The sequence below is a fragment of the Pimephales promelas genome, chromosome 7, assembly GCF_988280905.1.
Source record: "Pimephales promelas chromosome 7, fPimPro1.hap1.1, whole genome shotgun sequence".
Taxonomy (NCBI): Eukaryota; Metazoa; Chordata; class Actinopteri; order Cypriniformes; family Leuciscidae; genus Pimephales; species Pimephales promelas.
In genome coordinates this window covers 25616559-25640770 of record NC_142775.1, presented here as the reverse complement: position 1 = coordinate 25640770, position 24212 = coordinate 25616559, and the positions used below count along the sequence as shown (strand labels likewise).

Below are 24212 nucleotides of genomic sequence, written 5' to 3'. Positions count from 1 at the left end.
TCTAGTCTTCAGTTTGATGATCCTTCAGAAATCAGAATTAGCAAGAAAAAAAACAGTTGTGCTGCTTAATATTCTTGTGTAAACTGTGATACCTTTTTACTCTATTCTTTGATGAATAAAAAGTTCAAAAGAACAGCATTTTTTTTAAATAGAGACCTTTTGTAACATGATAAATGTCTTTACTGACACTTTTGATCAATTGAACGTGTCCTTGCTGAATTAAAAAAAAATTATTTACTGACCTCAAACTTTTGAACACTATAGTGTAGATTTAAATTAAATGTAGATTTACCGTCAAAGAGTGTTGTATGCTTTCCTTGATTAATTAAATTGTAAAAATGTGATGCTTTAAATAATAATTCCGCTACTAAACTAAACAAGAATTTGGTCAATTCATGTTATGTGTGGTTGCAAATGAAGTACATTTTTGATCAGTTAGATCAGAGAGCGGTTGTCTTTTATCCGTTGACAGCCCAAGGCTCTGTTCATCCCATAATATTTATTTTCACGCCGGCATTAACATTGGGGTGTGTAAACGCAAACTTGTTTGTTGTTCCAATGATAGAACAGCTGCACATTGAGTCATCATTTCTGTCTTATTATGACTGAGTTTGTGATGTTGAGTTCTAAATCATGTTGTGCACTATTACTAATTTGTCAGAATCTTTTATTCTTTAAAACCTCCAAGAAACGCTGCCTGTAAGTGCTTAAAAGCTTCTGTCACCTCTCTACTGCAATCTTGCCACATTCCTCTCTTGAAAAAGCTTCCAGATCACTGATAATCTTTCATATTACCAACTGCTTTCTTCAAATTCCAAAAAATATTTTCAATGAAACTTAAATGTGAAGACTGTACAGGCTACTCAATAATGGCGCTTTTCCATTACCAGTACCAGCTCGGCTCGGCTCGACTCAGCTCGCTTTTCGCTCCGTTTTCCATTGCAGACCGACACAAATAGTACCCGGTCGTCATAGCTCCTTTCATTCCTCGTTGCCCCGTCAAGCACTCGCTGGATTCTCTCTTCGGCATCCAAACAAAGCAAAGTCTGCACCTCCTCGTTTGACCACGGCGTATTCTTCCGAGTTGCCATAATAATATAGTAAGTTTAGTAACTGTCTCTGGCCAAACTATTTAAACATGGCGGGGTTATTCTGGATACTCCATCTGGCGTGTGTAATGATAACGCAGTGAAGGGTGACAATTCTCTCTGACCAATCAGCAGTTGGCATTGTTTTCACGTGACATTTTAGTGTCGCCTTAGCTCGCTCAGAACCTCACCGGAGGTGGTACAAAAAAAAGTACCCGAAAGCAGGTACAGGTACAACTTTTACACAGTGGAAAACCAAACAAAGCCGAGCCGAGTCGAGTCGAGCTGGTACTGTGTAGTGGAAAAGTGCCATAACATTCTACGACTGATCCCTGAACCAAGCTTCAGTAGATTTAGATGTATACTTTGAGACGGCTGTCCTGCAGGAAAGTCAAGCTTCAGTCTCTGCACTGAAGGCATCATCATCTTTGCCAAAATTGCTTGATACTTCAAAGAATTCATGATGTCCTTCATATAGTCAAGCTTTCCACTTCCTGCAACAGCAAAGCACCCCATAACAAGACTGGACCACCTCCATGTTTGGCCATGTAGATGATGTTCTTCTGCTCGGAAGCTTTGCCTATTTTGCACCAGACACACACTGCTGATCCATGGGTCCAAAAAGTTCTAGTTTGGTCTCAGCACTCTATAAAATATTTTTCCAGAACTCCATAGGTCTATCCAAATGAATTTTAGCATCAAGTGAGCCTTTTGTGTTTTTCTTGTTCAAGAGTGACATTCAGCAAGATGTCCCAACATGAAGGTCATGCTTGTCTAGTGTTCTTCTCAAATGTTTTTTCCTTCTTTTCTTTAGGTCATCTCCAAGTCTTTGGCTGTAAATAAAAGATAAAAATTCAGTTGGTCTGATCAAAAATTGTATTCCCCTTAATGATATTGTCCTTTTTTCTTCAACCCCCTTAAATGTTTTCTGGTACAACACATTTTAAACATATGAATAAGGTTGCCAGCTGTGTCTCTACTTTAGTGTTTTGGAAATCTTCTTGTAGCCATAGACTTTTGTTCTATAGCTTTTGTGAGAGCTCTTTTGACTTGACCATTTTTACTATGCAACTTTAGCACATGCATGGGCTAAATGTATGGATGTGTAACAGCACAAGCTTATTCGGATTTTGTTATAAAGTTTACAAAGGCTCAATACACTCTTATATGTAGCATAGGGTTCATATGTGTAGCACACATATATGTAGCATAGGGTTCTTTACTCAACTCCAAAGGATATTTAATGCTAAAAAAGGTTCTTTAATGAGAAGAAAGAACCCTTTTGGCACAAAGGTTCTTTAAAGGCTATTATTCGTTCAAATATTTCATTATTCTGCAACATTTTGTAGTATGTAATTAAATTGATGTTTATTAAACTGTTGTAGTAACAATCATGCTGATTTTGGAGGATAAAAACTGAAATGGCACTCTTTGTCTAATATTGATTAATTACATTTTTTAACCCACATATCTTGAATTTTGTGATCATTCACATGCATTGCATTTTAGGGGTTCCAAATATGTAGCGCTTTAGAACCTTTAAAAGTTCTATATAGAACCTTTCCTTCTAAGAGGCTCAATAACATAATTTTGTACCATAGCATACAAATAAGTGACTTAAAACAGCAGCGTTGAATAGGGGTTGAATAATTATGATATAAAATAACTTAAAAGCATTACTTTATATATTGACATTATTACATTTAATTTGCCACTAAACTGTTAAAATAAAAAAAAAATAAAACTATCTTTTGAAAAGCTAACTTTTGTAAATTATTACAGTCTCCGGGGGGTTGAATAATTTGGATTGCAGCTGTAGATTATTGATTTATCAGAACCATAAAAGATGGTTACCTATTTATGCATAATGGAATTATTATTCATGAATATTCATTATTTTTATATTCAATATCCCCACCAGTTTAATACAGTGTGATTCAATGTTCAGGCGTCCCTGTGTACAGAATACTCCACAGAGTATAAAACTGTTGTTTAAATTCTTTGTTAAACTTTTAACTATTGTTGGTCTCTCTAACTATTCTCTCTCTCTCTCTCTCTCTCTCTCTCTCTCTCTCTCTCTCTCTCTCTCTCTCTCTCTCTCTCTCTCTCTCTCTCTCTCTCTCTCTCTCTCTCTCTCTCTCTCTCTCTCTCTCTCTCTCTCTCTCTCTCTCTCTCTCTCTCTCTCTCTCTCTCTCTCTCTTCAGGATGAAAAACAAGTTGTGGTACTTTGAATTTGGCACCACAGAGACCATCTCAGCCACTTGTAAAAAGCTGAACGAAACCATTGAGGTGGAGGTGAGTCCAGGACATTTATCCCATCAATAGTGCCCTGTTTTACTTAAAAGTTGTAATTATATACAGCCACATTCACAGTCTTTTAACTGTGTATCGGGTCAGTGTGTCCACTGAACACTTCCTTCAACAAACTGAGATTCATTAATGCAGCTGGCTACAGTATCTACAGTAAACCTCAGCCAGCTCTTATGCATGGCAGTGTTGAGGGAACATGTCAGAACGTCTGTCTGAAAGCAAACAGTGGCAGATGATCTCTGTTGACATCATGTGAAAGTTGCACACTGGTCAGTTTATGCCTTTGGTTAGATGTACATAATGAAAAATGCAATTGTTTTTTGATAGTTTGATTTGAGCTAAATGATTATTGTGCCATTTATTACTGATTTGAACAAGATTCTTTTTTCTTTTTTTTTCATTCTGGTGCATAAAAGCTGTACTTGAATGTTTACTACCTACATTAACAAAACTGCCAGGGGGCATTGTCAACATGGCCGCCAAGTGAACTGACTTGCCTTAAAGGGACTTTGATTCCGACCGAAGAGGCTGATGTTTCACAACTGTTATGCAATTAGAAGAGTTATGAAAACATCAGCAGTTAAGGAATTTGCATTAGAAAAAAAGCTGTTTCTTTCTTTCTTCCACTCTTGTGTGGGTTCTCAAGCAGATCAAGGCATCTCATTATGTCATAAACGTGTCAGCATTCGTCTTTTGAAGTTTGTGTACTTTTCCACTGCACTGACGCCCTTGGTTTGATTCGGGGTGGTCTCTGACATCATAAAATACTGTACAACATTTCTATTTTTGGATCGCCGGCAGGCATTTTCACATTTCTCTTGTCTGGAATGCGATTGTTATTGATGGACCCATCAAAATAGTTAAAAACATGGATAGTTTTTCATGCCTCAAGTGCTTTTATCATTCATTCATATACAGTATTTATCATTATCAAAAGTGTCACTAAAGAGATTTATAATGTTACAAAAGATTTCTATTTCAAACAAATGCTGTTCTTTTGAACTTTCTATTCATCAAAGAATCCTAATTTTTTTTCCATTGTTTGCACAAGATATTAAGCTGCACAGCTGTTTTCAGCATTGATAATAATAAGAAATGTTTCTTAAGCCCCAAATCAGCTTATTAGAATGATATCTGAAGGATCATGTGACACTGACGACTGAAAACTCAGCTTTGCCATCACAGGAATGAATTACATATTAATATATATTAAATTATAGTTATATTTAAAGCATAAGAGGCTTATTGTATCTATTTTTTTCTTTAGTCAAGAAATGTTCAACATTTTTTGTTTTCTCTGTTTCTCTCCCAGTGTGATGGCATCATCTTGGATCTCAGCAGCACGGCTCTGGAGGGTATCGCTGTGCTCAATATTCCCAGCATGCACGGGGGCTCCAACCTGTGGGGCGAGTCCAAGAAAAGACGGAATTACAACCGCATGAGTAAGAAAGTGCCAGAGAGAATGACTGGCAGCACTGTCACCGATGCCAAGGAGCTCAAGTTTTGTGTTCAAGGTGAGTCAGGTTTAGGACATAAACCGCCGAATTAGATCTGGGTTTCTCCTGAAATGTTCTTACAATCAAATCTCTATATATAGCAGGGAAATGATCACAGCATCATTTTTAAATTCAGCTGTTGCTACTGGCTGTTTGATTGTAGTGCATTTATGTGCAGATAACGAAAATTTACAGAAACCTCTGATTTCTTGTCACTTGTTACTACTGGCCATCTTCAGTAGATCAGCACACCATGTGGAGCTGTTTCATGCAGCTCTGACTCACAGCTGCCGTGGAGCTTTTAACCAATCGCTAATGAGCGGGAGCCTCTCCGGCTGCTCGTTACGCTGATGTTCAGTCTCACTGTGTTTTGGGACTTCCTGCTTTCATTTGCCAGAGTGTGAAGCACTATTAGCAGTGTTAATCATCATTTAGGGATAGCGCTATCTGTGTCAGCGCCTCACTGAGAATGTAGTCACAGTTTTTCCAGATCTCACAGAGGCTGGTGTCATCGTCCTACTAAATGTCCTTCAGGGAGTGTAAGTCACCACAAACCCCTTGCCTGGCGTCTCAGTCAGCTGTCTCAGTCAAGATGGGAGCTTGGATGTGACTGTGCCTCCCAAGGACAGAGCAACAGCAGCTGTTTCAGGTGGCAGTGAATCAGCCTTCAGCATCATGCATGTGTTTTGTCAAAGGGAAATTAAAATTCTTTCAATTTGAAACAATTTGAGGTACTCATATTCAAGGGGTATCAAGACTAACTTGACAGTACATCTCTGGCTCTAAACTGCATTCAGTTTTAATCCAGCATACAAAAATCTGTGTTTTTAATTAAAATGGTGTTATAAGAAAATCTAGCTCTTTTAGACTGGTTGTCCTTGTATTGGTTGAGAGACTTTGTGGAGAGACTCTGTTTCTTTAAAGGTTGAAAACCCCTGAGCTAATGCGCTTTTGCGCAAACAATTTTCAAATGCTGATTTGCTGCTTAAGAAACTGCTTAGCTTTTTTTCAGGATACTTTGACACATAGACAGTTCAACAGTACAGAATTTATTTGAAATAGAACTGTAATAGAACTTTTGTAACATTATAAATGTCTTTACCGTCACTTTTGATCAATTTAATGTCCTTGATGAGTCTTACAAAAATGATTGATCCCAAACTTTTGAACGGTAGTGTAAATGCGACTTTACATTTTGTATATTTTGTTTAAATTTTGACTTTATTTGACTATTCCAGATAATTGCAACCTCTTAATTCCCCTTAGTTGTCGTTATGACTCTATATCTCCCAATTATGACTTGTTAAACTAAATCTCACAATTACTTCATTTTTTTATTTTACTATGTGGCGGTAACGGGCGTCAATATTTAGGTGAAAACATTGCGATTTTGACACTATTTTCAACACTATTTAATATACATCCTTCAGCTTCATCCAATGGGATTGTTTGTGCACAAAAGTGAGCATGCTTACAAACAAATGTTATATGCATGACAGCGCATAACAGAGCCCATATATGGGTTTCTAGTCAACATGAGCATTGAGTGGGAAGTAAGACCTTTGAGATGTTTTTGTTTTGTTTGCTTTTCTTTTCTTTTCTTTTTTTTAGCTGACGTCAGTAAGTGACGGCTGTGACCTTCGAGAGCAGCATCTTGATTTTGAAATTTCTTCTGATGTATTTAGGCACCTCTGTCATTTTCGATGACCTGTGTGTTCATCACCTGTTCCTTCTCTCTCTCTCTCTGGTCGGTTTCAGTTCTCTTCATATTTACAACTCTTTTTGTGTGTGTGCTTTTCTGTACTCCACTGACTGACTCACATGAATCCATGTTACCATGGAGACCTCCAGGCCCTCCTGAACTGAGGAACAGCATATAGGGCCTGAAAGAGAATGAGAGAGAGAGATAAAGAGTGGGCTGCTGTGAGCAGTGTGACTCATATCAGTAATCTTTAACTGGCCTTCAGGCACAAATACTCAAGCACTGCATACAGCACATACAGTAGAGGTCTTTAGCCACATCCTATATAAAGTAACTGGGTCTCTCTGTCGGTTAGTTAGATAGTCTAATCATTTGCATGAAGCAATTAGTGCTACGGGGTTTCTGAGAAATCAACAGTCATGTAGGTGATGCAGACTCACTCCACATATTTAGATGGCACAGGTTACATGACTTGCTGTTTACAGCTGTAAGATCATGACCTCATATCCACCTCTATGGAGTATATTTTGTGGTTTACATGAATAGAAAATTCCTCTTCTTCGCTCTACGCAACAATTTGCACATGACTCAGGTCCTAAGGGATGTCTACATTTGACTGTTGTAATAGTAGGAGTGTTATTATAGACCTGTGGCACTAAGGGCCATATTTTAGCGATCTGAAACGCAAGTATCAAGCACGAATCACAAGTAACTTTGAGGGCGGGTCTTGGGCGCTATTGCTATTTTACCGGCGGGATAAATGACTCTTGCGCCTGACGCAAGTTTAAAAGGGGTTGGTCTGAAGTAGCCTCATTATTCATAGGTGTGGTTTGGGCGTAACATGAAATAAACCAATCAGAGCGTCATCCAACATACCCTTTAAGTGCAGGTGCACGGCGGGTTGTTCTTATAAGAGCGCACGCCAGGAGCGTTCACAGCCGATAAGACTGACGTTCTTGTCAGGGCAGTGAAAGACAGAGAAGTGATGTTGTATAGGCATGGGAGAAGCCTCATGCGTCGGTTAAACATTGTATACATATGTTTCTTGCCACTATTGGGCAAACAGGTCTGATCCTTCAGTACTACAATTAGCCTTACAAAATTACCCAATTTTGTAATTGGGTTTTTTCATCTTCATGGGAACCACAATGATTTCCCTCATGTGTAAATAGTTTTCCTTGTTATAATGTATGATTTGCAAAAAATAAAAACTGGGACATCTGTGTTGATGAGAGAATCAAAGTGTATGCGCGTTGTGCACCTGCTACATTATGGCCAAGCATGCGCGCTTAAAATAGCATTATGAACATGAATCATTCTCCAGTCTTCAGTATGAATCATTCCTCCAGTCTTCAGTGTCACCTGATCCTTCAGAAATCATTTCTAATATGATGATTTAGTGCTCAAGAATCATTTATTGATATTATCATTGTTGAAAATGGTTGTGCAGCTTACTAGAATTTTCAACAGAACAGTATAAATGATATTTACTGTCACTGTCGATAATTTAATGCATCCTTGGTGAATTATTTTATAAGTATTATTATTTTTTTTATCTAACTGAACTTTCACATAGTAGCCTATGTCTTGGAAGGATGGCTCATTGGAGAGTTGTAGATTAGCATACTGTATGAGTATGATTATAGTGAGTTAAACATAAGTATAACATGAAATGAGCTTGCAAAGGTTGACTTTTTTTCATGTTTACATATTTCAGGAATATCTGAAATAATGCAGCAGTATTTGTGTTGTAGCTTCTCCACATCTCTTATCTCAAATCGGCTCTTCCTTTATCCTCTCTTTATTTCAGGGTCACAATGGGGCATTTTGTCCTTTCACCTGCTTCCCACACCCTTTAACTTTCCTCTTTCTTTCTCTTTATGGCTCGTACACAAATCGCTCCACCCTTCCCACTGCGATCTTGCTGCACACTGCCTCATGTTGCTGGCTATTTCAGGGCACTGGTGCCATTCATTGTTACATCCCACAAACAAAAACACACACTTACACACACTCTGAACCTCATAAACACAGAGTGAATTATTTCTGTTGTATTTCCTCACTCCCGTCGCACATGACAGGAATAGAAGCAAAACTCTCCACCCATACAGCATTGTGGGAACACGGTGACTCAGTGGACGAAAAGGACGCTTTCCACTGTGGCTCAGCGTCCTCAATCGGCGGCCAAAAAAGCCAATCGACTGCTTCGCTCTCGCTTTAGCAAGAGTGATGGACGTCTGAAGAGTGGCTCTCACCCCTCAGGGGTTCAAAATCATTGAAGATGTTTCTGGCCCAAGGGGCCCTTTCCCATGATCTGCGTCATGAGAGCAGTGATTGTTGGCCTGCTTTGTGAGAGAAGCTTTGTTTGTGAATGGCATGGGAACAGAGGTTGGGAGACTGGCGAGCTCTTTTGCATGCAGAACGCCAGTGAACGGAGCGTGTGCAAACAGAGCGCATCCGTACAGTGAGTGTGTGATGATGAAGAGAGCCTGAGCCGTGTGACAGACTTATCAGTAGGGCTCTCATTGAACAACACCCACCCGGACCCGGTATTTGAGTCATGAAAAGTCATGAAATGCTAAACAATGTAAAGATTAACACCTATCGTTCATTTGAGCTGAACTTTAAGGTGTAAACTTTAAGGTGTAAAGATTAACACCTATCGTTCATTTATCGTTCGAGTGAGGTCGTACGAATTGTTACGAATTAGCCACCTCGTAAAATTCGTATGAATTCCCGTGAGATCGGGTTGTTGTGCTGTTAAGGGCATTTTTCACATAATTCATTTAAGAACAATATAATTCATTTTTATCACAGGGATAAAATGAAAGACCTGTTGTAGATTATTTACTATCTTACTCATGAGTTTGCCTTTTTTAATATCGTAAATTCTGTTACTTTACACTGGTAAATCTAAAAGGGTAGTTCACCCAAAAAAAAAATTATTATCCTAGATGTATATGACTTTCTTCTTTCAGCCAAACGCAGAGTTATATTTTTAAAAAAAATCAAGCTTTATAATGGGAGTCAACAGTAACTGAGATTTTGAAGGCCAAAAAAGCACATCCATCCATCATAAAAGTAATCCATACGGCTCCACGAGGGTAATAAAGTCCTTCTGAAGCGAAGTAATGTGTTTTTTTATTTTTTTTATTATTTTTTTTTTTTAAAGAATATCCATATTATAACTTTATAAACTAGAATCGGCTATCGGACATGAGTTGAGTTCCGGTGGAAGAGTGTCTTCTGACCAGACATATGACGTATTGACGATCCACGCTGAGGATAGAGCAAAACAAAACACTGGTCACAGATTACAATCTAAAACAAGAATTTTTAAATAGAAATATCGGAGGAGCTTGAGTTTGTTGCCTAGGCCTATTTGTTTGAACCGCGAGAGGCATCTACTCTCACCTAAGCTTATGCTACTGCAACACCCTACATCATATAATGCGCTGGAACAAGACTCTCTCATGAACTCGCAGACAAACGTTAGCGGAAGCTAGTGATTAAAGTTATAAATAGGGATGTTTTTCTTTCGCAAATGCATTGCTTCGCTTCAAACTGCCTTTATTAACCCGCTTTTTTAATAAGAAAGTCATACACACTTAGGATAGCTTGAGGGTGAGTAAATTGTGGATGCTCTGACCCTTTAACAATATTTGCCCATCTATTAACCCTTTTTAAGTAACAAGCCCGTCTTTATATCTTTTTTTAAAATAACATGAACATAGCAGTATTATTCTTAAGTACTAATATTATTCATAACAATGTTTTGCGAATACAGTCCCAAAGATGCCTTAGTAAAAAAAAAGTATGCTAGAAAAGTGTACATAAAGAGATCTGGAATATAGAGCATCCTCAGCACAGAGTAAACGAGCTTGATTAAAAAGTAAGCTTGTAAAGAGTGAAATATATCTCAGATATGAAGTTTACCAGAGAATGGCATGCTAGAAAAGAGTATATAAGAACAGCTTTGCGATTGAAGATCTCAGAGATGCTAGAGAAGGGTACAAAAGGAAATCTCAGGGGAAAGTATGCAGTTAAGAGTACAAGATAATCTTGGGAATTAAGTATGTTAGAAAGAAGTATATAGAAAAGCTTTGGAATATATTGTAGTATGTTAGCGAAGAGTTGTTGTAACACGGGCTGATACTGTGGACAGTGGATTGCTCTCTGTAAACACTGAGATGTGGCTCTCATGCTTTGCCCATGTGCCAAGAGACTGGCCACCCCCGCACCTCTACCACAGCTCCTTCTGACCATCTGCCTTCTCTTCGACTTGCCCAAGACACCAAAGGGACAGCACAGGCCAGAGGGAACCAGAACGCAATAAATAATTGCTCTCCTCGCCCATGTGGCATCCCACAGGCCCCTCAGTTTTCTGTCTTTTGGTGGGTCCTGATGCTCCTTTATAAACCGGTTTCATGGCTCTTTCTGCTGTAGGTTTAATTCCCTTCATCATATAGAGTTTTATTAATGGAAAGTGTCACAAAGCAGCTTCTAGGGAGTAGGGTCTCTACTTCGGTCAGCAAGCGCAAGGTGACCGTGGACAGGAACAACTCAGAGTTAGATGAATAGTTGTCATTATGATCACATGCAGGTTCACTTTTTGTTGCTTTCTAAAATGCGAGCAAGTTTCTTAATGCCAGTGTTGAAGAGTATGCTGACCTCAGGAGTGTTCAGCGAATGATTTCAGCTGAAGGGGCTTCCACTGAAGTAAATGGAAGTAATCAACTAAAGTTAGTCCTTTTCTTCAGAGTGGATCATGCAATTTGTTTTTAGATCACTGTCGTTTGTTCTATACTTCCTACACGACCCTGCTTAGCCAGGACTTGATATCCTCCACACAATGCATTCTGACACGGTTACATAAGAAGGCGTTTGTGAGCTATTCTTAGCGCTGCCTCACTGTGATGCGCTGCCTGGAATAAGAAAGCCCAGACCTGACAGAGCGGGAAACATTCGTGTCGTGAGGAAAATAAGGCTCCCGTCAATTTTTTCCCCTCCCTCTCTTTATTATTATTTTATTGCTGCTTTTGGGGCAACGTACAAGAGGCTGTGTGTTTGATAATAATACGTTTGCTCCACAAAACAAAACGCTGACAGTAAATACACAGTTGGATATAGCATACAGCATATGTGAATATATATTATTACTCATCTTTTTACAGTGATTTACAGAATTTTCATTACTGGTTGATATTCTGTCTGGGAAAAAAAAAGTATTTATTTGGATATTGAATTGTTTATGCTCGTTATATTTAGATTAATCTAATATGCTCAAGTTAATCTTTAAAAAAAAACACTAAGCGTTTTTACAGAGACTAGCATTTTTCCAATTGTTTTCAGCGGGAGTGCCAAATTTTCAAAACGGCAATGAGTGACTGTCTATTTCACATTTTTACTGGTCGCCGTGAGTTAAAGACAGGGCGGACAGAGTACACAGCTTTATGACTTGAGTAAAAGTACAGAAACACCTTGCTAAATTTTACTCAAGTAAAAGTAAAAGTACTTCAGTCAGATGTCCACTTATTATGTAAAAGTACTGTAGTACTTGTTTTTAAAAGTACTTGAGTATCAAGAGTACAAGAGTCAATTTTGTAAATATTGCATTACTACTGCCACAGTGCTTACATTTATGTACAGAAACCTCCTACGTGGACTTATGAAAAATGTTAATACCTTGGAGAATGTGAAAGGAATTGAAAGTAAAATCAAGTCATTTTCATCTTTTATGTTGCTTTATTTAACATTTAAGAAAATGTCTGAAAATTTAGAAAATTTAAATAGTCTGGCAAAGGTGGGGCCACGGGTTGGCACATTCACGGGATGGACTGGCTGCGTCTTCATTCATTGTTTTGTCCATGGTTTAGTCTCTTATCTAAATCTGACCATGGAGTTGACTTTGGCGGAAAGCTGAATGTGATTGCTGATAGGCTGTCCCAATCAGTGGCGCCTGCACAATTCAATCACTTTTTTCTTTTTTCCATTTATTTTCTTAGAAGTATTAACGGGTACTCACGGTTATGGATAGAAATGTAGTGGAGTAAAGAGTACAATATTTCCCTCTCAAATGATACTCGAGTAAAGTACAGATCCCTCAAAATTGTACTTAAGTTATGTACTCAATTAAATGTACTGTAAATGCTCTGGTTGAAGAATGTTCAATTTTGGGTAAATCGCAGCGCTCATCACTGTCATTTTTTACCCAGCTGTCCCATCACAGTGGAAGAGGGGTGGGAACACATCAACCAACCACACTCTGCTTGTATTACGTCAACAGATGACAACAACAAGCATAGTACCGGAACAAACTAATTTAAAACAAGAGCCAGAGCAAATAGTTTATATTGTGTCAATATTTTTATATAGAAACCGCACAGAAACAAACTATCTGTGAAATGAGAAACACTTCAGTGGATATTCCGTATCATAGCAAGCAAAGCGTCTCAATTGAGAAAAAAAAAACGCTGAAGCGCCCACAGCTAGGCATTTTCAGTGCCTAGCTTCTTCGGCTGGCTAAATACGCTTTGGTGACACACAGCCTAATCATTTAAACACACTTAAATGCATTTTTTTAGCAAGTCTCAAAATGAACATCCATTGTTCATACTGTTAATCATAACGTTGTGTAATGCTAAGATTAATTTGTTGCATTTAAAACAACTGACCTATTTTTTTGGCAATTTTTTTGTTTCTACTGTTTTATTTGTTTATTTTTTTTTACATTTATTTAGACAAAATAGAACAGAAAATAATGGATATTTATACCGGCTTATCCGTATCAGGCAGAATTTTAATATCACTTCATCCCAAGTTAGCATATTCCAATTATCCAAAAATGTTGGCAAATTAGCATTCTCCGAGTTCTGCAGACGCATATAAATGTGTGTGAGGGTGAATATTGTTGCAGTTTTTGGTGTTAGAGAGCCGTTTGTCACTCACGTCATTTCATATTGTGAGTGCGGAAGTCCTAATCTGCCCTCTTTACCTCCTCTTTTTCTTTTTCTAGCTCTCAATCCTATTATTCTTTCTGGTAAAACTCCTGAGATGTATAGAGCTCACAAAGCATCAAGATCTTTGACATGCTTGTCAAATAATAGCATTGTGGATGTGGATAAAGGATAGCAGGCACAGATTTTTGTTCACCTCTCAGCAAACCTCTCCTGTGTGACCTTTCAGAGGAGGAGAGTCACAACATCCCCCAGCAATGCTGCACAGTCAGGCAGGTTCAGACCTCTCCACTTCTCATCAATCAATAAACACTTTATAAACACTGGCAGGCAGCTTTTTCTCTTCAGCCAGGTCATGACTCAACAAAAGAGATTCACAGGTCATACCACATGCTGAAAAGTATTGCACGGCAGTATTCAGAGCCTTGGGAAACAAAAGCCATTTAAAGAAAAATATAAAATCATTGATAAAATTGGGAGAATTAACTATGAGTCAAATTCTCCTAAGGGGTAATAATGGGATGACCGTTTTATTTTTCACTATTATTTACTACAGGATCTGAATTTTCATTTGTTTAAAAAAAAACATTTTGTGATAAGAGACAATAAAAACAGCTTCAAAATGCTGTCTGTCTGTCAGAGAAGATACATAACGCACGTGAATAAATTTGTTCTTCACTCGCTGAAATTGAATTGTAACGATCAAGGAACTGAGTGAAACTGAAAAACTTCACCTGGTTAGTGAACATCGTTCAACATGGTGTTTTTTGACAGACATTCTTTTGTGCACAAACTATGCATTCTGTTTCTGATAATCCTGATTTGAATATTTTCAATAATTTTCTTTTCTTTGCTGATCTTTTTTTATAATTTTGGCAATATGAACTATTAAACAAGTGATTAAAGAAGGAAGTAGTCCAATTTGACTCTCATATGCTGATGTGATTTACAGTATATTTATTATAAACTTGAAAGGTGGTTTTTATAAAATGGAATTTGATCTATATCTTTTTAAAAGATTAAGGCAATATCATTAAGGAAGTTATAATTAAATGTTGTTTAATTAAAAAAAAAGATAATACATTTTACATGATTTATTAAATTGAATTACCTCTCAGCAGATTTTGACTCATGTGTTGTCCTCTGCTCAATGAAATGTAGTGAAGTTTCTCACAGAAGTCCTTGTTGAGTGAGTAGGCGTATGGTTCAGTTCCTGGAGTGTACTAAGCACAGTTTAGAAGTTGGCCATGTTCACCGAGGACAAGTTTTGTGATATGTGCCGTGAAATTTGCTCTGTGAAATATTTAAACTTGACAATGACTCACTAACTTGCTCCCTAAACGTGAATGCAATATTCACAGCTCCTGAATTTATTATCTTACCTGTATCAGTAACACCGAAATCAGGGACAGATTTTTCCCATTTCAACGTGTAGTTTGTACTGGTTTCAAGAGACCTGACCTTTTATAATGTGTTTCAAATGTCTGGGTTAATACTGGATTTTACTGTTAACAGACAGCAGGATTTTTTTTTTTTTCTGAAACAAAATTTACTTACTGCATAACTATCGATTGCAGTTACAACGATAATAGCATATGAAGAGTTCAGATGCAAAAGCCTCTAAGTGCCATTTGAAATTTTCTTCTAGAATGATCATTTTTATCAAGCTTGTATATTTAAGTTCAGTGATTTCACTTAAATGGCAATGATAATTACCTATCAATTGTTATTTAAGTGAAATTAATGAACTTAAATATACAAGTTTGATAAAAATCATCATTAAAGAAGAAAATTTTCTAATGGCATTTAGAGGCTTTTGCCTCTGAACTCTTCATATTCATTCATTAACATTAACCAATAGAAAAGCTGTAAAAAAATAGTTGCTTATTTGTATTTATCTATATACGAACTATACTATACTAATATATAATGATAATATGTTTAACCTTGTAAAGTTTTGCCAAAATAAAATTTGTGTTCTTAATACTTTGACCTTTCATTGTAACCAAAAGTCAAACACTGTTCGTTTTGGATGGTATTTCTGTCTGGTCAGCATTGGGTGTGATGTTCTCTGGAGCTCAAACTTGCATCATTGTTCTTGCGCAAGTCCCTATCTAGGACACGAATAAGCCAGGCGGCAGTTTCCTGCCGGGTTGCAAAAGTGTCAGTGTTCTGTCAGGTGACATTGTAAAATTATTAACAATGTTTACAGTGTGTTAAACAGCATACAGTCTCATCTAAACACACCATCACTCCCTGTCTGGACTCTGCAGATGTGCTTTTAAGTACGTCACACATTAGAGAGCTTTGAATATATATGAGAGTATTTGGAATAATTGGCTTGAACTTATGATGAATTCTGGGTTGTGTGGATGTTATGCACTGATACATCGAACAGCTAGCTAGAGCTTTCACTGATTAGCCACGAATGTGGGTCAGATTTTGGAATGGATGGAGTGTGAAAGAGAAGAGAATCTAAAAGAGAAATAAACAATTAAAAATCTATCGGTCTGTTCCTCTCCTTCTAAACAGATCTGAGTGATCAGCTTCTGGAGGTGGTGGGTTTGGAAGGAGCCATCGAGATGGGTCAGATATACACGGGTCTCAAGAGCGCTGGGCGGCGCCTTGCACAGTGTTCCAGTGTCACCATCAGGTCAGTAGTTCATGCCCGTCCCCATACACATTGACTAAGAGTTCAGTATTTGTCCAACTCATAGACAAACACTCTGACTTCTCGTGTCCATGACTCTGAAACGTCTCTCTATTCCCCCTCCCCCTCAGCAGGATGTCCTATCTTGGCCAGTGTGGCTATTAAATCAGACCTTTGACCCACTGTCACTCGCTTTGCCAACAGCTCTAACATTCTGGACTGCTCGTACTGATGAATAATGATGTTTGTAGCATGTCTAAACACACACACTGCTCAGTCCTGACGTATGCTAATGAACCAATGGAGACTCATCACATCTGAGGTGCTAGTTCACAAGTTTGTGTTGCCCGGCTTGCTACGCTCCATTAAACACTCATAATGAGCTTAACAGTTAGTGCTGAACTGAAGCGAGGTGGTTATTCACAATTTTTCACTGCTGTTTCCTCACCTGTATACAGTCTGCCTACGACCTAATACTTTCCGTAATCTGCATTAACAGGGCATTCATCATTGTCATTCTCCCATGCTGTGTTGCTTTAACTCATAGTGGCCCTGCTGAAAAGACTAAACTAACTTTTTGTAACTGTGTGTATATGGAGATGGAGGTGCTGAACTGTGTGAGTGTGTTAGTTTAGAGAGTAAGGGGCCTGGCTGGGAATGGGGCTGTGGGAACAAAGAGCGCAGTGTTTAGAGCCGTCCAGGAAAAGTGTTGTATAGGAGCCTCGTGCCCGCGGTCTGCCTGGTCAATGACCTGACCTGTAACAGCTCTGTCTTTCATTCTCTGTTCTTGACTCTATGTCCGCAGGACGTCCCGGCTTCTGCCCATGCAGATCGATGGAGAACCGTGGATGCAGCCTCCATGCACGGTCAGCTCCTTTTGATCATTTTGCTTTCATTTACAGTTTTATTTGAATGTCTGAAACACACTCTTTCATGACCCATAACAGACAGTCTGACACACTATTAGGAATTTCTGTGGAAATCCAATTATTCTTAATCCAGAATTTCCATTATGAAATCCAGTCATTTTGATAGGAATCCAAACAATCGGGGCAAAAGATTTCCCCAAAGATTTTTCAACAATGAGTTTTAAAACGAGTCACGCAGATTCGCCACGTTGACCAACAGAAATCTACTTGGTTTGAAAGTGACTTCTCTGTTACTTGTCTAGTTAATACTGGGAAGGACAAGATACCAGTTTTGTTCTCTAGTTTAAATATGCAAACGATACATCAACAATCGCACAATTTTAACCCGAATGTACATGACTGTTAAACTGAAAGTACTCCAGACTCAGGATTGGGTGTAGATGTTAGGTTTTAGATCAACTTAATGACCTGAAATGTGACATCAAATGGTAAAGGCCCCGACATACCTCAAGCACAATCGAAAAACGAACTGATATGACGTAATTTTGAACAAAATTATGCCGAAACGAAGTTCGTTTGGAGTTTGTTTTGGTAGATCGAAACGGCTTGCCAAAGCAAACTTCCCGGGAAAAATTTTCTCCAGGTGCTAAAGGAAGCCTTAAAAAGGTGTGCATGGAGGCTCCTCCTCCTTTCATGTGAAAATCTTTTCTGGTTTATTTGGCCTGTGCAGTCGGTCAAGGTCAGACGTCCGTCAGTGAAAACATGAACACAGTGGAAAGCTGCTTTATAGTAGAAAATGCTGTACTTCTAGAGTTGTACTCTAGTGTATAAAGCGATATATAAATAAAGTGAATTTGCTGGAGTGCCGTAGAGCTCATTCAAACATGACCACATTGCTATAATCAGAAGCTTTTGTAATATTTTATTAAAATGCTTGCCGTTTTCTCAGTATTGTTGTGTGTGCATTTTATTGTGAGGAAAGCATGCAGCACATATTTACATATTCATCGAACCATTGAATATGTTTACATATTCATCGAACCGCAGTGTGGGTGGCTTCAGATGTCCGATAACAGTATATCGCTGCTCACGTATTTTTAACTTTGTTTTACCTCTAAACGAAGAACGAAAAAGAACTTTGCCATGAGTATATCGGGGCCTTAAGAGTATTACTTTTTTTTTCCACGCACCTGGTTGGTTTTTGAAGTTGCACCAGAATAACTACAATAAACACGTTTAAAAAAAATAACATTCTGAAAGAGACCACAGTATCTGTCTGTTCTTAAATTTCACAATGTGAAGTCAGATACACCCAAAGCTCAATGATATGTCAATTCAGACTCAGAGTAGAACCTTTTCTCCATCTCAGAAAACTGCCTCCTCCGATCTGTTGCAGCTTTGTACATTCAGCCGTCCCAGCGAGCAGACTGTTAATTAAAACACTGTCATGTCACACCCTGCCATTGACTGATTATGTCATTAAAAGAGGGGAATAAACATGTAGCTTTCCATCTGCACATAGCGCCAACACAATGTCCTCCGCTATATATACATTTCTGTCAGCTCAAGCGCTATAAAAAGTGTGCCGCTGTGCTTTTAGTCCTCTCTAATTTGCCCAACTGTGCAGAGGGGAATATGGGATGTTATTTCAGTTTCAAGGTCAGCTCTCACGTTCTCAAATTTGTGCCTGTTAATTTGGACATGTGTGATTTCTGTCAGCTCATTTGCTGAATGTGAATGAGACAACTGCTTAAAACTGTGAGTGATTAACATCCAGAAGGAATTAGCCAACTGTTCAGATTTGGTTGTTTTCGGAGAGTAATCTTTCCTTCTTTCCTGCAGATACGGATCACGCATAAGAACCAGGTGCCTATGCTGCTGGGACCGCCACAGAAAACTCCCTTCTTCTTCTTCAAGAAGCGCAACAGAAGTCGGGACTAAATGTGAGACTCCAAAAATCAGCCACTCTTCTGCAATCATACAAACACACTTAAGCATCTCCACCTTACCAGCCTCTTCTTTGTCTTTGGCTAGTGGGGCCCAAAGAGAAGAGACTTTTCAAACACCTGTGTGGAACAAATCAATACAAATAAAACACTGCAATGGGCCTCTAATAGACTCCATCTCTCAACACAGCCTGGCTGAACCAGTTAAACGGACCTCCTCTGAATGTCATGACCACTTCCTGTGTCTTATCATCCAGAATGTCTTATCACAGACTCGTGACCTGTAAGCTATGACTCAAATTCCAACCAAATTCCCCCTACCAGTAGGCCACTGCCTCGGGATCACACTGTGTGCCCTCTCCCTCCTCTTGAGACGGCTCATCAGAAGATACTGCCAATTTCCAAGAGAAAGAGAGAGAGAGAGAGGCAGGACCAGAGGAGCAAGAGACTCACTCAGTAAATGGACAAGAAGTGTGCTCAAGTGAAAAGAGAAGGAGAGCGAGACACCCTGGCACAATAATGTTCTTCACATGACAGTTGGTGGTACACATACAGTATGGACGTCACTGGGCCCTGGCTTAGCCTAACAGGACCAGGGAACAAACTTTCCTCCTAAAGGAGCTTACTGAATTATACATCAGTGCATGCAAAGCACTCATTCCAGTGCCTCTCTAAGGCTCTACAACATGCCACCACTAAAGAGATGAAACGGCAAACTCATCCATTATGAAGATGTGTATGGGGGTCTGCTGATAGGGATAGGTTAGACTGGCCTGAAAGAGATGTAGCATTTCAGCTTCTGTAGTTTGACCCGGGCATTTTTGGTGTTCGCCCTTAGGCCGCAAAACTGACCAGTGCAAGTTGTTACAGTAAGCTGGATGTTTATTTAATCCTATACTCCCCTCTAAAACAACAGCGCTAGTGCTCAGTGTTCAGAATGGACCTATAGTCTTTTAAAAAAGAAAACCCTTAGAAAAGAGAATGCGTACTAAAACTGTTTTACCAATTATCATTTATTAGCAAAGTGGCAAATTTGTGCAATAATTTTATTATATTTTTAAGCCAAATCAAAAATATTGTGCCATTAAATTTAGGGGAAGATTCCATTGGATTTTCATTGAAATACCCTGCTGACAAAAAAAAACAGTCTATGCTGGTTTGCATGTCTGTTGTCTGGATTTAGAGGGGTTTGGGGCATTTTAGTCAGGCTGGGAGACAAGCAGGTTACCCAGCAAGACCAAATGAAGAACAACTTACAACAACACAAACATTTGGCATGAACATTTTTGCATTTGTTTTGTTTGAATAGACCTGAAAAATGGCAGACCAGGAGAATGAAAATGCAACTTCACTCTCTGACAGTAGGTGGCGTTTACAGAACAGAAGAACGTCTGTAGTTTTATGTAACAGTAGTGGCTCAGCATGTGACCTATAGCACAAATCTTATTGTTTGGTTTCTTCCTAGTGCTATGGCTTAGAACACTCTTTATCTGTTGCATTAATGGCATGTAATTGTTTATATCGGTCTGAACAGCTGCAATAACAGTCATTCATTCAATTGAAATGTTTATACGACTCGTTACGTTGTTTATACGTTTATATTTTCTCACCAAACATTTGTCTTGCCGTGAACTAAGACCAGCAAACCAATTTAGGCTCTTTCATGCCAGTTTTGTCAGCAAGGTATGATTTGAATTCAATTATTTACAATTGGAAATAATAGGAAAAATAATAATGGTAATGCTTTATGACTTTAAGGGTCAATTCATTAACATTAGTTAATGGATTAGATATCAAGAACTACAGCATTTATTAATCTAGTTTAACCCTAATTTATACTGCTGTTCATTGTTAATTCATGTATATTCAGAATATATTCAATAATATTGATTTTCACAGCCTAAATGTTCAAAAATCTATGAATATATGTATAAAATAGCGTTGACCAGGATTATTAAATGCTGTGAAAGTTATTAATTGTTTGTTTATGATCGCAAACACATTAACTAATGTTAAGAATTTGAATCAAAGGAGGTGTTACAAAAATAAGAATTGAAAGAAAATGTTCTTTGTATTTCTGAGAAAGTCTCCGCTGTAGCTTACAGCATCTACCTTAAGAGACGGGCTGAAATCAATTGAGCGCTGGTACAGTACGAACACTGAATCCTTTGGTCCTCGTCTGTCACAACAAGCTACTGCAGTGGGGTTTGATTTACTGCTGCATGGACAGAGCCTAAATTTAACTTTCCTATTTCAGGGAGTGAAACACTATTCCTAATTGCAGCATGAAAACATGAGCTCACAATTTCAGGTCGTCAGTTAAACGGGCGTGATAGCGATCCAGATGAATGAAAAGAATGTTACAGTCACTTCAAGATCCAAAAAGTGAGCTTTTTCATCTTTTAGCCCTTCTGAGAAGGCCTGTGAAGAGTATTTAACCTAAAGATGCCCACTATGTATCAGTATTTGTATAATCCAAGAGCCTTGTTTGCATATATTATGAATGTGCTTAAAGGTATAACTTAATATAGTATCAGAGCAGTGATGCCTAATGGGTCACATGATTGACTGTAGCCATCAGGCAGATGTGCCTGATATAGATCAACATACAGTGATCATCAGATGCTTTCGCAGTGTGCTGGAGGGTCTAAAGGTCTGTGTTGGAACTGTATATATGTTTCACCAATACAGAACTGGGGTCAGAGTGATTTAAAGTTCAGGTGTGGGCTTTGGAAACTGAGCTCTTACCAGGGTTAGCAGATTAATGTTCCCTTTAAAGAACACTGAACCGCAGAAGCTACGCCAGTGTCCTAAAAAACAAAAAAGAATAATAATCTCTCCATATGACCACAGAACTGACGTCCACCTCCAGACGATGGCTTTATCATAGAAGTGAATGTTGGATTAGGCTAATAGAGCCCCATTGTTTCTGTGGTCATTGGACAGATGGTTTATTCAGTGTGACAGCCTGGTGTTTAAAGAACGGCGGTTTGGTTACGAGTGCATGTTTACAACGACTTTTCATTTTACAGTTTTGAATTATTTGAAACAGTCATGTATATATAGATATTGTTTATATTTTCTCTAAAGTTTAGCCACCGCATGCCTGCTGAAACAAAGAAGACAAAGACGTCTGCTTGAAGAGAGACCACGCTGATTGTTGCTACCTTATTAGTTTCATATTATTATATTTTAGACCCTATCCAAGCCCCTTGTATCTATCCACTGTACTTTCCCTTGATCCGTTAGTAGCATGTTCATTGTACAAATACCTCTGTGGCAGTTCTTTGTTCTGTTTTGTATTTTGTAGAGGTTTGGCTCCAATATATGCTGATCACTGAGCAACTCATGAATGTCACCTGGAAATGCCATTTCTAAATCGTACCTAGGTCCCCTTCTGTCCCATTTCTGTGAATAACTGATAGCCTTAACTCACTGATACGAATAGCATTTTGCTTGGAGCAAAGTATTTTGCAATACAAGTCACTGAAAAATCAACCAAATGAAGAAAAAAAAAAGAGAGGTCAACATCTGTTTTGCTGTGTTGCAATAATTCATTTTTGTTAGTGTCATCACACTGGCCTATACTAGCTCTTTTATAGAAGGAAGGTGATGGAGCGATGTCCTGCACATCACAAAGGAGCTTCATGACCTCACATACGTCTTCATTTGTGGACTGACTGACATTTATCTATTATTTTTAGCCGTCCTAAAACTGTGATTGCTCAATCTGCCCATCACTGTCTCTACTCTCAAAACAATAATCCATTTTTATCTGTCAAAACCGTGCTGCCTCTTGCAGGGTTGTGCTCTATTCAGAATTGAATTGAGAATGCCTTTTTAATTCTAATTAAATGCAAGATGCAGAATTGCATATCGAATGTGAATGTAAGAAAGCAGAATTATGAACCAACGTTCATATAATTGTCATTTTTGAACAAAAAATCTTTATTTTCAAAGTTTTGCAAAGATGTCTTGAAGTTTAAGGGGTTAGACAGAGACATTGATTGTTTGTTTGTTTGTTTGTTTGTTTGTTTGTTTGTTTGTTTGTTTGATTGATTGATTGATTGACCTGTGTTGAATTTCTTTCAATTACAATACATTAAATTACTCTTACTGTCATTCCAATTAAAATTTGTGAGGGACATGGGCAATTCTATTTAAATTTCTCCCCATGATTTGAAAAGGTGCAGATTCTTCAATTCTTAGTTTTGACCAACCCTGGACCCTTGAAATTTTTAAGGAAGGTGAACCACAATCCGAGACTTAAATATGATCTTTTAAGCATCATTGCGTTGCCCTCTAACAATGAGAACCAAACAGATGCTCTCTCTTTCACTGCTCATCTTACCAGTCTCGTAGAGACAGTATGGCTTATCTCAGTGTTAGTGCTCTATTGTTAGCTGGGACAGTTGAACAGTATTGAGAGACACTGATGCAGTAGAGCCCATATCAACTCTGAATGTGTTGTTCTACATATGTGTCTTATTCCTGCCTTAGGGTTAATGTGGTTTGTAGCAATTCCCATCTGTGTGGTAGGCAACAGAGTTCAAGAACAGGAGTCCTGCAGGGTGAGAGGGGGTTGCAGGGTGAATCTTGCCCTTGACAGACCCACTTAGACTCTGTTACTCTGTTTCTTGTAAGCTTTTGGCATCCATGTTAATGGACAAAAGAGTTTTATTGAATAAACAGAGAGACTGAAGCTGTGTCTGGTGTCGGTCTTTGGGTGGCTCAATTGGGATTCTGTCTCATATTCAGCAAAGGCGCAGACACAATCCTCTACTTAATGTGATTGAATTTCAGTTCACACAATAAATTACAGAGTTCTGTGCGATATGAGGTTCTTGGGAGAAATACTGTGAGCCTTTAGTGCTGTGCTTAAAGGGACACTTCACCCATTTGTATTAAGCTTTGTATCTTTAGAAACCCAGTCATATTTTTGAATGGTCATGGTGTATTCCCTTATTTTCCCCTGAGATGGGAGAAATAAGGATTTAAGTGTTTTACTTCCTGCTTATTATGACGTAAAAATACGATAGTTCATTACAAAACAACTTACATTGTAGCTTTAATGGAAACAAGTAAACTTTACAGTAAAACTTTACAGTAAAATAAGACAGTTATTAATTTTTTTTTTTTTGCTGTAGGAAATATCAATTTACATGTTTAAACATTTCTTTTGCTATTAATAGTAA

General features: G+C 38.3%; 1 protein-coding gene and 1 long non-coding RNA gene across 6 annotated transcripts in view; one reads left to right on the top strand and one right to left on the bottom strand.

Moving 5' to 3' along the window:
- The window catches only part of dgkg (diacylglycerol kinase, gamma), a 113175-nt gene extending 89456 nt beyond the window's left edge, over nt 1-23719 (top strand). For 3 of the 4 annotated variants that reach the window (XM_089133266.1, XM_089133268.1, XM_089133265.1), the window contains 5 exons: nt 3293-3383; nt 4711-4912; nt 16085-16205; nt 17008-17068; nt 18914-23719. In XM_089133266.1, coding sequence (XP_088989392.1) covers nt 3293-3383; nt 4711-4912; nt 16085-16205; nt 17008-17068; nt 18914-19012 — 574 coding nt within the window. In that variant the 3' untranslated portion in view covers nt 19013-23719. The remainder of the gene's footprint in view (nt 1-3292; nt 3384-4710; nt 4913-16084; nt 16206-17007; nt 17069-18913) is intronic. The other variant, XM_089133267.1, reaches the window with a different exon arrangement.
- On the bottom strand, nt 1712-14811 carry LOC148978352 (uncharacterized). Of its 2 annotated transcripts, none has more exons than XR_016169295.1 (3): nt 14664-14811; nt 6716-6777; nt 1712-1921 (listed from the first exon to the last, which is right to left on the bottom strand). It is a non-coding gene; the product is annotated as an uncharacterized LOC148978352 (long non-coding RNA). The 2 variants fall into 2 exon arrangements; XR_016169294.1 differs by lacking the exon at nt 1712-1921 and adding an exon at nt 4227-4797.
- Nucleotides 23720-24212: the final 493 nt, after the last annotated feature.